Below are 16027 nucleotides of genomic sequence, written 5' to 3'. Positions count from 1 at the left end.
TCCCGGGGCTCTGAGAACCGGACCCCCCCAGGGGCTGGCAGTGCAGGGCCCGCTCCCCCTGGTCCGGCCCGGCCTCCACCCGGGGACCCTCGCGCCTCGGGAAAGCGCAGCAGATGACCTTGGCCTCTGGGGAGAGGGCGGCCCGAGCTCCCCGGGGAAGCTGTCCAGACAAAGGGCAGTCCTCAGCTTCCCCCCGCAGCCGTCGAGCCCCCTCCCGAGCCGAGCCGCCTCCCGGGAGCCTGCCCGGCCGCGCCCCCGCCCGCGCCCCCGCCCCCCCCCCGCGCCCCGCGCCCCGCGCCCGCTCGCGCTCCCGCCCCGGGGCCGCCGTGGGGCCCGGCCCCGCCGCTCCAGCCCCTTCCGCCGCCCCGCCTCCTGCCCCCGCGCTCGCTCGCTCGGCTGCCGGCCTCCCCGGGCGCTGGCAGGGCCGGGAGCCCGCCGCCCATGCCGCCGCCCTGCAGCCCCCGCCGCGCCCGCTGCCCCCGCGGCCCCGCACGCAGGAGGCGGCCCCGACCGAGGGCGCAGGGCCCGAGCAGGGCCGCACCGCGGGATGGAGGGGGCGGCGCAGCCCGGGGGCGGCGGCCCCCAGTGAGTACGCGGGAGGGAGGGGGGGGGAGATGGGGAGGGGGAGGCGGGGAGGGGGAGGCTGGGAGGACGACGGCGGGAGGCTAGGAGGGTGCGGAGGGGGGAGGCTGGGAGAGGGGAGGCTGGGAGGGTGCGAGGGGGGAGGCTGAGGGGGGAGGCGGGGAGGACGACGGGCGGGAGGCTGGGAGGGTGCGGAGGGGGGAGGCTGGGAGGGTGCGGGGGGGGGGAGGTTGGGAGGGGGGAGGCTAGGAGGGGGGAGGCTGGGAGGACGAGGAGGGGGGAGCCTGGGAGGACTACGGGCGGGAACTGGAAGGGTGCTGGGTGGGGGAGGCTGGGAGGGGTGAGGCTGGGAGGGCGCGGGGAGCCGGCCTGCGCGGGGATGCGGCTCCACGGGCTGCCCCTCAGAAAGCTGTCTGTGCCCGGCTGGCGTTGCCCCGAATCCCCTGCTTTCCGAACTGAACTTTCGGAAGAGAGGATTCGGTGGCTGGGCTGCAAAGAGAAAGTTGGTCAATTCTAGATCAACTGGTGGGAGGAAGTGATCCCGCCCTCCTGAAGATACTCCTCACACTTCACAGCCTCGGCTGATGGGGCCTTTGCATTCTGTCTGTGTTTTGCTTCATGGACCACGTACAGTCCTGAAACGGGCATGAAACGAATTGTAACAAAGGACTACAGAGGGACTTGCCATTTCGGAGAACTTTATGGTGAACTTTTAATGATGAAGTGAAAAAACTAACCCCCAATTTGTAACTTATGTAGAAATGGGTTTCTGTGAATGCAGTTTACTTCACGTGGGACACATCTAACTGCATGATGTTAAAGGAGCATTTTCTCGGAGGGTGGCGTAGATACTAGTGCCCTGAGCCGCTGCTCCCTGCTGGCCCCACTGTCCCCTGCTCACTTGCATTCTCGGTGAAGACATTGACATCAACGACGCCACCGAGGAGCTGTGTATTTCTGGCAAGTCCCTTAAACCCTCCAGATGAGGGGTAGTCTCCTCTACAGAATGAGGGGCGTGGGGGGTAAGTGATCACCTGATCACTGAGTGCTTGGAGAGAGCCCCCACCTTGGGAGGAGATTTGCATCCCTAATCCAACTTCCTATTAGTTCCTTTTAGTTGACTGAATCGCTAGGTGCCTCAGTTTCTCTGTCTGTGAAAAAAAAAACCGAGGAAGATAATCCCCTTCTGGCAGAGTGTGTGAGGGTGTTTGAAAGCTCTCGCAGGCCTGCCTGGCCCAGAGCAGATGTGGATGGGAGTCCGTGACTGATCACGGCCACCCCTGGAGCACAGCCCCGCACGGGTGCTGTGGCTTGTTGACATCCTCCACTGAGAGGGCCTGTCAGCAGAGATGGAGCCCGGGGGTTGGGAGGTCTGGCCCCTGTTTTCACTCTGGTCCACACTTGGTTGTTGTTTGAAGCTTCATTGTGCCCCGTCTGTAAAATGGGGTTAGAGAAACTAGACCACTGCTCAGACTTGGAAGCAAAAAACTCAATGAATAACTTATTTGTGCCATCCAATGATTTATGCTTCTCTCCCTTTTATTTTTTTTAAGATTTATTTACTTATTTGAGAGGCAGAGAGATAGCAAGAGAGAGCATGAGCAGAGAGGAGAGGGAGAAGCAGACTCCCTGCTCACAGGGAGCCTGACTCGGGGCTCAGCCCCTGGACCCTGAGATCCTGACCTGAGCTGATGCTGAACTGATTCAGCCACCCGGGTGCCCCTGATCTATACTTTTTAAAGCTCTGTTCCCAGGTTGTTCTCATGTGGACAGGGCTCCATGCCAAGGCACTTTGGGGACCCAGGAGGTTGCTGGAGCTACTAGCCATGCTGGGTCTCAGGAGCTCTTTCTGTTTTCTCTTCCAGAGGGACCCAAATAGGGAGCACAACAGCTAGCTCCATGGAGATGACCTCAGCTGTGGAGAGAGGTGGTCCTGAGCCACAGCTGGATAATGGACACCTCCCAAGACCCTGGTCCTGCTCTCTGGAAGACAGAACACCCAGCCTGTTGGCACCCCAGCATCCCAGGGCATGGGGGCTACAGCTCCAAGGTCCCTCTGTGCTGGAGTCCAAAGTGAGGGCCTTGAAGGAACAAATGATGGCAGGCAAACCGGGGGTGAGCCCCTGCCTCGCTTCTCACGAGCGGCCACCCAAGAAACCCAAATGTAGGCGAGTCAAGGTGGGTGGAGCCGGGCCTCTGTCGGAGGGGTCTTCCCTGCCAGAGGCCAAGGTGGTCCTCCCCGCTCAGAGTCTGACCTGTGGGCAGCTGGACGGCGAAGTCAACAAGGAGGAACCTGCCAGGAACAGGGGGCCCAGACCCCCCAGGCCGCCTTCTCCTGGGCCTGAGTGCTGGAATGGGAGGAGCCCGTGGCCTCCGGAAGCAGTACGGGCATTGCCTGACAATGAGAGGAGCCTGCCGCCGGGGCCTGGCTCTTTGCAAGAGAGCCCTGTCCACAGAGTCACTCCAGGCCAGCCTGGGGGCCCTGGTCCTTGTAACAAAATCACCGTCATGCCCAACCTGCGGAAAGGAAGGTCATACGCCCTTCAGGATGGTCTTATCATGGGGGGAGACCTGGACAACTTATCTCTGACCTGCGAGGAGGACTTTGTTCCCAGGCCAGCCCTGCTAGGGGGCCTCTGGCGAGCTGGAGACCTGGGGGCTGTGGGCACTGGTGGCAGTCCTTTGTCCCTGTCTGACCGGGTGGAGAGGAACCGCCTTCTGCTGCAGGAGATGCTAAATGTTGGGGGTCAGGCCCCCCACAATGTGGGAATCCCAGCCTGGACTCCATCCTGGGACGGAGGTGTACCAGGTGAGGCTCACTCTGTAGATCTGGGTGGTGGGAGGCAGGAGGGAGTCCAGGAGGAGACGAGGGGATGGAGGATACCTGTGGAGGGTGGGGTGGGAGATGGAGATGAGCGCAGCTGCCTGCCACCTCACTTCTCAACATGTCCTCTTCTTCTTGCTTTGACGTAGATTCGTTACCACCTCCCAAGCGAGCCTGTCTGCTAAAGAGCCCAAGACCCCCAGACCAATTGGAGGCTGCCCTCTGTGCTTGGGGAGAAGGCTACCATGATTTATTTCTTCCCCGTGGCTTCCAGCCCTTGCCAGGGTGGCTTTTTGCACCTCCCTCCAGTGACTTGCCCCCAGTTCCCAACGGACCTCACTGGCTTCTGGTGGAAAACCTGCCCACAGAGAGGTCAGGCGTTCCGTCCGGTGGGCTGCACTCAGGCGGCAGCACTGCAGGGATATGTAAATATTCAGGCCCAAGAACGCCTTCTTTCACCTCCTTCTTCCCACTCCAAAAGTCCGTTCCTCACCCCACACCTGAGAGGACCCACACAGTCCCCTTGGCCCATGGCAGTGCCCACCAGCTGCCACCATGACAAGCTGCGTCTCCACTTCTTAGGCTGAGACACAGAGTAGGGTTGAATTTATGTGGGGAGTAAACTGCTTCTGGAAGAAACTTTCTTCTCTGTTTATTAAGTGGCAGCTGAGAGCCCAGTTTCTGGCTCTGCCCTCATCTCCGCTTCTGTTCTGTGTCCTAGAGCGGCCAGCAGGGGACGTGGACTGGGACTCCGGCATCTCCCTGCAGGACTCAGAGCAGAACAGGTGAGAACAGGTGCCCCAGGATGGGGGGCACCCATCCTCTCCCGCCCTCCTTGCCGTGGCCCCCTCGTTTGCCCAGCACCAGGACAGGGGAGAAAGCAAGAGGTAGGCAGGCCTGCCCCCTGCCCCCGCACCAGCAGACTGGGGGATGGTGGGCCACCATGGACCCTTGTATCGGAAACCCCAGGGAAGGGGTCAGTGTCCACCAGTGCCCACTGGTGCCCAGATGCTGCTTGAGGACGACCCGTGGGTACAGGGCACGGTGCCTGAAACACTGCCAATGACCAGCTCGGAGTCCCTAGGAGTCCTTTCCCCAGCCCAGGGCTCTGTCTCTGCATCTTTAAAGCGGCCCAGATAGTATCCCTCTGGAGTGTGGCGAGGCTAACACGAGAGAATGGCTGGGAAAATCCTGAGGGCAAGTCCACAAATGCAAAGCTTTTACTGCCCAGTTCCTTTCCCATCTGAGTGGTGTGCTGGCTCCTGTAAAGGGGTCCATCTCTCCCAGCTTCACCTGTGACGTCCCACAGATTTTGCTGCAGCCCCTCCACCAATGTCTCTGGGCAGCCGGCACAGCGGGGTGGTCAGGGCAGTGGGACCACTTTCCGGAGTGGGTGGTGTCCTGACCTGGCAGGATGTGCGCTCTGTGGGGCAGTGGGGCCATCGTGGGCCAGACCTGCCACCCCTCGAGCCCGCTCAGAGGTTGGCCTCAGTCTTGGCCGAGCCCCTGGCTCCGTATTGCCAGCTGTGCAGTGACATCACTTGGTGAGGATCCTCTGGTTTCTGTGGAGGGCAGAGGTCAGCCTTGTTGCTTCTTCATCACCAGGCCATTCCCTAAATAAATTTCACTTTGTTTGACCTGCCCTCCAGAAAACGTGGATGGGGGCCCCGGGTCCTGCTTTCACAAATCGAGGGCCGCCCAGATTCAGGTCATCCAGCATCTGCTTGGCCTTTGCAGGGGTCTTAGCCTAGGGCCTGGTGGAGAGGGGACTGTCTGGCTCCTTCAGTCCCTCATTATTTATGACTGGGAATCATCATTAACTCCCCTCTGCCAGGTCCCCCCGTAGCCTGGCCACGGTGTGGAGGAGTGTGACTGTAGAAAGGACTGTGGTCCTCAGCGACACCCTGTCCTCCGCTTGTCCCCTCCTCCTTCCCGGGAAGCCCATAGAGGAGGCAACTGGGGCCTCCACTTCCTGCAGCTGCTTCTGCCTGCCACCGCTCACACCTTTCCTCCCCGGTCCGGAGAGAGGCCCACCTGGAAGATGTGGCCACTGGGGGTTTTGTCCAGAGGTCACTGTTGAAAGGAGAAACCGAAGCTCCTGACTTGCTTACTGGATAATAAGTAATAAAAATATCTGTCTTAATGGAGGACAACCTCAACCATGGCGAAGGAAGGGACTTTCCCCCTAGTCTTGTGAGGAGGTAGCATTTGTGTAGAATCCTCAGGACGGGGATTTCTGGGCTATGGTCTAAATTGCCAGGCCACTTGCAACATTTTAGGGTTCAGGGAGGGTATATGTGTGCAGGTGTAGGATGTGCAGGTGTGTGCACATATATGTATATGTATGATGGGCAAGTGTGTGTGTGTCTGTGTGGAGAAAGAAGTTGCCTAAGTGAGCTTTAGGAGTGTGCCCAGCATATATCTGGGCATAGAGTTGGCATGGGGAAAAACTTTGTCCTCTGGTTTGTTTGGAAGGTCATGCAGAGTGCCCCATTGACCTCTTTCGGCAGCCTACGCTCAGGCCCCTACTGAACAGACATCCAGGCCGAAGGGCCAGGGAACGTATCTAGTTCAAGGATGAAAGAAACAGCAGCCATGTCTTGGGACCCCCGACCCCGCCCTTGGACAGAGCTCCTCATTTGGTATTTTTTTTTAAAAAGATTTTATTCATGTATTCATGAGAGACACACAGAGAGAGGCAGAGACACAGGCAGAGGGAGAAGCAGGCTCCATGCAGGGAGCCCGATTTGGGACTCGATCCTGAGTCTTTAGGATCAGGCCCTGGGCCGAAGGCAGCGCTAAGCCGCTGAGCCACCCGCGCTGCCCTCCTCATTTGGTTCTGCTCCTGAGTCTCCTGGGCAGATATTAAAGTAATCCCTAAGACACTGCAGGTTCCGTCTGTCCCCTAAGGGGGATTGCTTTATTGATGCCTTTTCTGTATGGCTGAGCTTCCCAAGAGACCTCTGAAATAAGGCATGCTTCTCTCAGCTGTCATCCAGGAGTGCCAGTGGGTCTGCTGTCCTGGGGATTTAGTGTCCGTGCAGAGGGGCCTAGGGCCCTGGCAGTGGAGTGTTCTGAAGCTGTGGCCGGGCATCATGGGGGCTGCCCTTCAGGGGGTCAGGACATGCTCTGGCCCTGACGCCTCAGATCTCCTCTGAGGGTCTGAGGCAGAGAAGGTCCAGCTTCATGCTCAGGTTTAGCATCAGTGTCTTTCCATATTGTGGTCAAATATCTATTTGACCACGTTCATCTAAGACATATTTAGTTATAATTGTCTACAGTTGTTACTGCTTTGCATGGTGATAAGACAAGAAGCTCATGAAATGATGTTTACCGCAGAGCCTGAGACAGTTGTCACTGTGTGATGGGGGTGTGGGCCAGCCTCGGGTGGGGGGCAGGCACTGAGAGAGTCGGCCATGTGGGTGGGACACCTGAGATGCTGCAGGAACACCAGAGGTGCCCTGGGACCCTAAATGCTAAGGGCCAAATGCAGAGGAGACCTCCGACACTGAACCCAGGGCTGTCCCCTCTACTGAGGGGCAAGAGAAGGTGGAGTCCTGGAGAGCTGGACCATGCCCGTCGCCAGTCCTTCCCTCCAGAAGACCATGCCAGCACCGCCCTCTTGCGGCCCCTCTTGTGTGCCGGGGCCTGTGCTAAGTGCTCTGCCCACATTCTCACTTTATCCCAATAACTAACTGTAGTGATTGTTCCCCTGACAAAGAGACCCCTCTGGGGAGAGGTAAAGTGACTTGCCCAGGGTCCTACAGCTATTACGTGTGGGAACCAGGATTTGCAGGCAGAGCTCCTTATGCCACACTGCCACAGCTGTCCTCTTCGCACCCCATAGGCCACTCCTCGGGTGCCTGCCCCAGTGCCTGCTGGGTGTTCTTGGGGATAGGCAGAGAAGGGGAGGTGACGGGCTCCACGGCCTGATCTTGTTTCTCTCTCAAGCCACTGTTGAGATGACTTGGGAAGTCCGGTTCTGATTCGGGGAGAGGATGAGGTGGGAGATGAGCACTTCAGAGAGGGCGAGCGGGCACCGGTGCGGTCAGCCACCTGTTCACAGGCTGTCAGAGACAGGAGTGGGGAAGAGAGTGAAGCGGGTGCTCTGCTCAGGGGGACTCTGCCCTCTTCCATTCTTAGGAGCCCGTGGGCATCCCATCCCCACTCCATAAAATGGCCAGGACCTTCTTGGCCTCTCAGATTGCCCTAGGATCCCAAGTTACCCCGGCTTGTGCAAGACATATGCGAAGCTGGAGGTGCAGCAGCAATCAGCGCAGTCCTCAGCCCCGGCCCTGCACGGAAGGGAGTCAGGAGCAAAAAGCACCGGGCATGGGCCACTCCAGGTGCCAGGGCGCCCCCTTGAGGCCTGCTCTGGCTCAAATCAGCACCTTCCGTATGTGATCAGTGCCCCAGACCCTCAAGCGGGTCTGCAGGGCTTTAATTATTGCTCTGCTCTGGGGAAAATGGAGAGTCTCTGGGCTTGTGTTTTGTGTGTGCTCTAATAACGAGGGAAACTCCGAGGATTCCCTAGGTTGTGGACTGTGTCCCCATCCCTGCGGCAGAATCATGCCCATTTCAGAAGCTGAGGCTCAAGGAAAGCCCAGTGTCCCGTACTCACACCGCTTCATGAGAAGAGAAGGCCGAGTGCCAGCCTGCAGCAGCTCACACCCTGGTGGGTCCCACTTTTCAGGCGCCCGTTGGGATTGCTAGAGGTCAAAACTCCCTGCCCCAAAGCAGTTTATAGACTCCAGTTTAAAGGGAGGCAGGCAGGGAGCCCCCAAGAATTTCAGAGGCCTGGCCCGTGGTTCAAGTGGTCAGGCCCACGGCTAGGAGGAAATCTCTGGCTTTTTAAAACTTAACATATTAACTAGCATTTTTGGAGAGCACCCTGTGACCCGACCACTGTGTAGGATTTCAGAGGGAATTGCCCGTTTTTGCGCTCACTGCCATCTTTGCCTGCACCAGCTCTGGCCATAGCTCCTGCTGGTGGGTCTCCTCCTGGAGCTCCTTGGGGGCGGAAACTGTGCCGATCTTATCTCCAGGGCCCGGTTGCCTGCCAGGCAGCTGCACAGAACAGGCGCTCAGAAAATCTTTGGCAGAGGCACACACGCAGGAGTGTAGGTGGGCTTGATAGGATCTGGATGGAAACAGGAGAGGACACTCCAGGTGGGTGGGACCTGCAGGGATGCTTTCCACAAGGCTGAAGCGGAATGCATAGATACTATCAGGATATAGGGTGGGAAGGCTGGCTCTCCATTTATGGAGACCTTTGGAATTGAGACTTGGGTTGGGCAGTAGGATACAGAGAGACATTCACTGTCTTCCTCCTACTGTACCCAGTGCCTCCGTAGGATGACCACGTCTTTAGACAGTGCGGGACCTGGGCCCTGGGCCCTGTGGCCAGCTACAGAGCTGGTGAGAGGATTTGGAGGTCACTCTGGCTTAGTGGTCAGGTTCTGGATCTTCTGGGTCCCTAGGATCCGGGGGCATGATGAGTCGTGGGGGTGAGCATGGGAGAAGAGCTACTCCTGTGCATCCCCAGAATTCTCAGGGCTGCAGGGGTAACTGAGGACCTCCTGAGGCAAGGGAGTAGTGAAGGATAGCAGAGCCACAGCCTGTCCTGCATATCCCCAGCCACCGCCATCCTGCCCCTCGACTCAGATATACAGACATAGAGGGAAACTGGAAGAAAGCCCCCTTGGCACTCCCAAGCCTACCAGGAGTTTTAAAAAAAAATTAAGCCACTCACTAGTGTTCAAATACCGTGCTCTCGATTATCTAGTATACTAAGTCTTGGGTGGAGAAGGAAGGATGCTAACACTTGAAGCCCTGTTGCACACCTAGTGCCACTTGGAGCTGTCATGACCACACTCACGTACAGAAGCTGTAGAAAGCTCGTTTCCTGTAGACCATCTGCGGGGGTTTAGGCTGAAGTTCAAGAAGAGGAAGCCCTCCTTCCTGGCCTCTAGAGTTGAGTTGGCCACTCTCCCTCCTATTTGGGGATGTCTTGAGCACCTGCCTCCCCTCCTCACCAGAGGGGCAGCCCCGTAGGGCATTTGTTAGCCTTCAAGAAGGCAAGAACAGAGCCAACCGCTCTGCTCCCCCTAAGTAAGAAGTTGGCGTCTTCAGGAAGCTCTGCTTGCCTCCAAGCAGATCCTCTTGAAAGTGTTAAGTGCGATAGGTGTATCCGACAGCAGCCATTCTTAAGGATGCCCTCTTCCTTCTCTGTTGGGAAGTACGTGTTTCTTCTCTGGGCAACAGCTTCCCTCTGCAACCAGTCCCCTCTGGCTCCCATTCTATGGACACTGCCTTTTCTGTGAAGCTCTGTCAAGAGCTGTCTAGGGCAAAACCACCAACCGTTCTTGAGCTTTAGGATGATTTCCCCTCCAAACATACCTTCCCCTTGCAGACAAGGTGATCTCTTCGGCAGGGATTTCAGTTCATGGTTAAGGATTGTTCATGAGAGGGAGAGTAACTTAAAATAACAGCACTGACAATAAGAGCAAGAGTACTAGTGATGCTAGCACTGATCGAATCTTCCCCAGTGCCCGGCTCTGGGATAAGCTCTTTTGAGGAGCTGAACTCACTTATCAACTGAGCCCTTAGTTAGCAGATGAGGAAACTGAGGCTTATTCCCAAAGTAACCTGCCAGGGTGACCTGCTTGTAAGGGGCAGCCCAGCATTAGGACCCAGTTAGGCTGCCCCAGAACTACTCTTGTCACCAGCACCCTGGCTCCAGCCTGTCAGTGTCCTGCAGCCCCAGGAGGAAGACGGCTGTGATAGTGCACTCTGGATAGCTTCCCACCCGCGTGGTGCACGCAGTCAGGGATCCATGTCAGGCCCATCATTTCTCTTTTCTTCACTTGGGAAACTACACACAGTGTAACAGTGGGAAAGCTCAGTCCTCGGTCATCTAGAAGCTTCATTGTATATAAAGATGGAACAAATTCTGGGCATAAAAGATGCCCAGATGTATATGTTCTGTATGCTATACGTTCTGGGAACTATCAGATCTCTTTATATTCCAAATTATTTCCCCGATTGAGGTTCCTGGGATGAAAGGGTTAGACCCAGACTTGCTGGAGCTTATTATTTTAATCCAGGATTATGATGGCTGCAGAAAGAGGCCATTCTGTCCTATTGATCCCCACCCTTGGCTAGAAGAGGAGTGGTGGCTGTCCTGACTTGAGATCTCCACCTGTCTGGCCATGAGGGTTGCTGAGGTGGGAGCTAAGCCTGTTTCCTCACCAGGAAACTGGCTTGGATGGACAGGCCAGATGGGGGCTCATGCTACCTTTGTCCTTGAAATCAGCTTGGGACATTGGTGCTTGGAGGGACAGAGGGAAGGGCCACAATCCCCAATCCCAGGGACACTCCCACTGTCCCCAGCAATTAGTTCCTTGTAGGTGTTGCTGCTTCTTGGTGGCCAAATATCTGTGGTGTGAACTCCCCAGGGAGAGGACCTCAAAATCCCCCCACCCAACCCTGTGGTACACCAGACCACCTGGCCAAGACCTGAACTCATGAGGTCACGGTGCAAGTTCCCCCACCCCCCAGCTCCCACTGTTTACCAACGGGGAGACTAAGGCCCAGGGAGGACGAGCACTCAGGCCTTTAATCTCCATGCCCTGCCTGCTGAGCTAATGAATCCCAGACATGCCAGCTTTCAAGAGGGTAGCAAAGCTGTCTCTTCTGAGATGGAATTGCCTAAGCCCAGCCATGCACTGACTGCCCCGGCCCTTCCAGGAAACTTCTACAAATGTGGGAGCTGAGATTGTGGGGTATGGTCCATGATGGGGAGGGGTTGGCTCGAGGGCTGTGTGTGCCCTTGGCAGAGGCCAGGGCCAGATTAGACTGGAAAGCCTCCCTCAGATGGTAGAGTCTGAACCTGTTTGCCTGGCAGGGCTGGCACCCCTTGGGCAGACCAGCATGGTGCAGCGATGGATCGGGGGCGGGCAGTTAGGCTGGGAGAGGCTCAGCATCCCCCGCACTGCAGCTGCTTGCACCCCCCACCCCTGTTCCTCTCCACCGGCTGGCTGGTCGGGCTGGTCGCGGCCAGGAGTTCCTGCCCTGCTCACCTTGACTGCCATCTGTGAAAGTGGCTGCCACTCCCCTCCCTACTCAACATGTTACTACATGGATGCCTTCAGGAGCCCAAAAAGCCTTACTTTTCTAATCATTGGAGAAAGCAGCTTTGTCTGCCAGGAACCAAAGCAGGGCAGCTGATGACAAAAAAAAAGAAGAAGAAGAAAGAAAAAAAGAAAGGATGAAAGAAGAAAGAAAGAAAGAAAGAAAGAAAGAAAGAAAGAAAGAAAAGAAAGAAGGAAGGAAGGAAGGAAGGAAGGAAGGAAGGAAGGAAGAAAAAGAAAGAATTAACAGCTCCAAGTAGAGGGAGTAGAAAAGAAACAGCAAAGCTGGAGAGACAGTTAAAAACCTGAGGGCAAGGCCAGTCCTGGCAGCATCTGGCCAGCTGCCTGGGGGCCCTCCTGCCTGCCCACCAGGTCTTGTGACAAATGCCCTCCGACAGCCGGGGAACCACAGCTGTCACCGGAAGGCTCTGAGCGCGCGGGCCCGCAGCCAGAGGCCCGCGGCTGCAGGGGCGTCTCTCGGGCTGGTAACCTCATTATCTCTGCTGTCGGAGCAGGCGCCCCAGGGAGCGCAGCTGCTCTCAGCAGTGCGTTGGAGGAGCTGCCTGCTTGGGAAGCTGTGCAAAGCGAGGCCTCTCCTGCCAAAGGAGGCTTCACGGGGCCGCAGGCCTGGAGATTCACTTTCACGTCACTCCAGCAAACCCTCCTGATTTCCAAAACTCTGCCCGGGCCCTGCCAGGGTTCAGATGCACAGATGGTGCCTTTATTGTAGCAGTTTGGGTTTGTTTTTTTTTTTTTTCCCTTGGGCCCCAAAGCAAGGTTAGGTGCAAATAATGAGCAACAAAGAAAGAAAGACGAAAGCAAGCAAGAAAAGAATAGAAAAGAAAAAAGAAAGAACCATCGGCTGCTCAGAGCTTGTCCAAGGATGTCCCAAGGAGGCTCCTGAGTTATGCCATTTCCCACTCACATCTGTCACCTGTCATCCAGGAAACTGCTCGCTTCCTTCCCCCTCAGGCCCCTTTCTCCGGGTCACCTGTGCAGTGGGTAAATGAGGGATTTGGGGGGCTGCAGTCTGGGATCTAGGCCTGGGTGAGCCTCTACCTGCCTGAGTTCTCTTTTTTGTGGAGCCTCCCTGGTGAGGACAGCCCCGCATATATGACAGTGAGGACAGTGAGCCGCAGGGGATGCTGAAGTCACGTCAAAGTGTGTCTGACTCCAGCCACAAACATTCTCAGCCTGCCCTGGGATCCAGAGATGGGAGGAAGGAGGAGACCCAGGGTGTGGGAAGGATACCAGAGGTACCAGAGGCACTGGGGCTGGCGATCGTCTGCTTTGCTCTCCATGGATGTTCGACCTTGAGCAACGTGCCAAATGTTCCTGTCTGCGGCGGAACACCCTCATCTGTCAAGCGGAGAGCACACCTGCCCTGTGCCCGCCTGGCTGGGGAGAGAGAGCTCTGTGGAGAGAGAAGGTTGGCAGTGGGAGGCTGTGGGCTGCGGTTACTGCTCTACCCGGTGCTGCTGGCTGGCACAGTCTGCGGGACAGCTCTGAGAAAGGGCTGCAGCTCTGGATGGGCCGGGGAGGCCGCACATCTGGGGGCGGGGGGGCTGGGCTGGTGGAGGACCCTTATTATTACGAAAATCGAGCCATTTGCAGGCTTGGTGTGGGTCCAGCTTCATTTCTCTCCGCCCTGAGCCAATGCCTGACGGGTTTGGATTGGGACTGAGGCAAGCAAGCACCAGGATTTATAGAAATGTCATCCCCCCAAAGGAGCAGAATGCAACGGGCTGCGGCCTGACTCCTCATGTCTGTGGTGGGGGCTTGCGTGGGTGCATGTGGGTGCAAAGAGAAGCAGAAGGAGAGAGGGAGGTGATGTGTGTAAAGACCATCTGGCTGGGCACAGGCCCAGTCCAACCACGCCAGGCCCTTCCCCCGTTCTCCCAGATAACTCCCGCTGCCTGCCCAGGGAAGGGACAATAGAATAATCTGGAGATTCCCCTACCCTTCTTAGATCCTCCTGGGCTCTCTGCCTCCAGACCCAGAGCAGATGTCCAAGGTGGGCTAGCTCCCCGGCCCTGTCCAGAGACCCTCAGGGCCATTGCCCCAGGCCGTGGCCCTCAGGCTGCTGCCTCTGTGTGGGAGCTGGACGAGGAAGGCTGCACATGCAGGCTTTTCCCGGCATAGTAGGGCTCAGTGCTGTGAAAGCCCTTCTAATCCGTGTTATTTTCTTCTAATCCCTCCCCCGCCTGCTCTGGCCTGTGTGCAACCCTGCAGGACCTTTGGTCCCAAGCCGGAGTCTGTGCTGAGCCACAGGCATGAGGAAGCCAAGCATCTGCTGCAGCGTGCCCGCATGAAGGCCAGGACCCGGCCCCTCCGTGCCAGCCATGATATCGTGCCCACTGTCGCCCGGGGCAGCCGGTGAGTGGGGCCCTGGCCAGGCTGGCCGAGGAGGGCTGTGGCAGGGAGGAGAGGTAGGAAGGAGCCCAAATGCTGCTGCTCGCTCCTCCCTCTGGCTATGGCTCCCATGTGAGGCCCTTGATTTAATTCATTTAGTCGGTCAACACACCTTAACTGTCAAGTGTTAGACATCGAGTAGTCACAGGTGAATGACACATGATCCGAGCTCCCTGGGGGACAGATGTCACAATCTCCAGGGAGGAAGACAGGCACACAGATCAGGACAATTCTGTGGACTGTGGGATAGGAGAGGAGAGATGTGCATGCAGGGCAGGAAACCCCTACCTCCATTCGGAAAGGACAGCAGAGGCTCCAGAGGAGGCGGCCTCTGAGGGGGGCCTTGAAGGAGATATCTGTCTTCATGGGGCAGAGGATGGAGGCCGGGGTGGTGAGCAGTCCAGGGCAGAAACCCTGAGCAGAAACACCGAGTTCATGGGGGAGAGAAGAGTGGCTTGAAGGCCAGGGAGCCCAGTGGAGGCCCGTCATGGAGGCTTCCAGGCCTGCGGAACAGTTCGACGTCTCCAGTAATAGCTAGGAGCCACTGAAGGATTTTTAGCTGGTAGAGAGCATGATCACATTTGCCCCTCAGTAAAGCTGTTCTGGCTGCAGGGATGTATTTGATCTGGGGGCCTGGGGCAGGAGGGGGCGGCCCTGTAATCCTGGTGAGGTGTGACAGGGAGGAGGAGGAGGAGACAAGAGATTGCCGAGAGTCAGAAGCAGGCAGGTTTACTGAGGCAGCAGAGACCCTGGAACCAGACCACTGGGTTTGAATTCAGGCTCTGCCACTTACCGGCTGTATGCCTTCGGGGAAGTCTCTGTGCCTCAGTTTCATCATCTGCAGAATGGGAATTATCGTAGTACCAGTCTTACAGGGTTATGTGAAGTAATACACGTCCGGTGTTTAGAACTCTGCTGGCGCATACTGAGCACCATGTGAGCATTCTCTCTTTCCAGTAATCCTTTAGTTAACTGGATATGGAAGTGTGAGAAGGGGAGGCATCCAGGATGAAAACCCAGGATCTGACAGGGTATCTGGCGGTTTTGGGGGGGGGGCATTAGCTAAGGGGTGAAGTCGAGGTCCAGGTCAGGCTTTGGAGGGTGTTGCCCATGGAACATGCACTAGAAATGCTTATCAGGCAGTTGGATATGAGGTCTGTAGAGATGGAGAGGAGTCAGAAAGACAGGTTGGGGCATTATCCTGCTTTCATGATGCTGGGGCCAGGGGTGAGGGTGAACCCACTGGACATGAAGAGAACAAGTTCAAGGGCATTCAGACCAGCACTTCACGTAGGTGGCTGCTCCTGGAGTGACACCCCGTCCACATCATTGCGCCATTCCATATGCCATGCCCCTTAAGGAACCACTTACACTTGGACTTCACACACCAGAGCCAGTGCCCCTGGGTGGGCCTGACTTGGAGCTGCCAGCCCATGCCATGTTGAGCCGGCCCCGAAGCAGGACATCTGTGCCATTGACAAAGCCTGTGCTTTTGCCACCATGATGGGAATCCTGGGTGTGCTGGTTTCCATCACCGAGTGGTACTAGAGGGAGTGAGGGTTCTCTGTGGAACCGGACCATATGCTCTTTGATGGGGAACACTGAGCCTGCTCATTGAAGGCCGTGGACGGTCATGGCACCATTGAGATGACTCCAGCATGAGCAGAGGGCTGAGGCCTGCCCCTGTGTTCAGTGTCATCGTGGCCCCTCAGAGAGGGGCTCAGGAGATCCTAAATCCTGGCAAGAAGTGCCAAACAGGCTACCCTTTTATTTCTACAACCGTGCCTTGTCTCCCTCCGCTTGGAGGGCACTAGTTAGGAATGGGCATAGCTTCTCTGAAGCATCCAAACTATTCTTCTCTGCATGTATATGGAGCTCAGCCCTTAGACTTTCACAGAGCCCTCTCTCTGTTCCACTTTCTATAGATCCTTAGGCTGGGTCGAGTAGCTGCAGAATAGTCAAGAAGACTATTTGCAGAACAGATGTGACTGTGTAAAGGTCCTCTTGGACACCTCCTGTTCCCCAGATTACATGAGCAGCTCATAACAACCCCAGTCACTAACCTTAAAGCACGTTC

General features: G+C 56.9%; 1 protein-coding gene across 3 annotated transcripts in view; it reads left to right on the top strand.

The window, feature by feature from the left end:
* The first annotated feature begins 398 nt into the window (after positions 1–398).
* Positions 399–16027, top strand: part of KIAA1614 (KIAA1614 ortholog) — a 42071-nt gene continuing 26442 nt past the window's right edge. The window contains exons 1-4 of one of the 3 annotated variants that reach the window (XM_072733254.1): positions 399–585; positions 2448–3391; positions 4128–4191; positions 13771–13914. In XM_072733254.1, the coding sequence (XP_072589355.1) occupies positions 548–585; positions 2448–3391; positions 4128–4191; positions 13771–13914 (1190 nt within the window). In that variant the 5' untranslated portion in view covers positions 399–547. The remainder of the gene's footprint in view (positions 586–2447; positions 3392–4127; positions 4192–13770; positions 13915–16027) is intronic. The other 2 variants (XM_072733252.1, XM_072733253.1) reach the window with 2 other exon arrangements.

This window comes from Vulpes vulpes, chromosome 13 (genome assembly GCF_048418805.1).
Source record: "Vulpes vulpes isolate BD-2025 chromosome 13, VulVul3, whole genome shotgun sequence".
In the NCBI taxonomy this organism is placed as follows: Eukaryota; Metazoa; Chordata; class Mammalia; order Carnivora; family Canidae; genus Vulpes; species Vulpes vulpes.
This window is presented reverse-complemented; position numbering and strand designations above follow the sequence as displayed.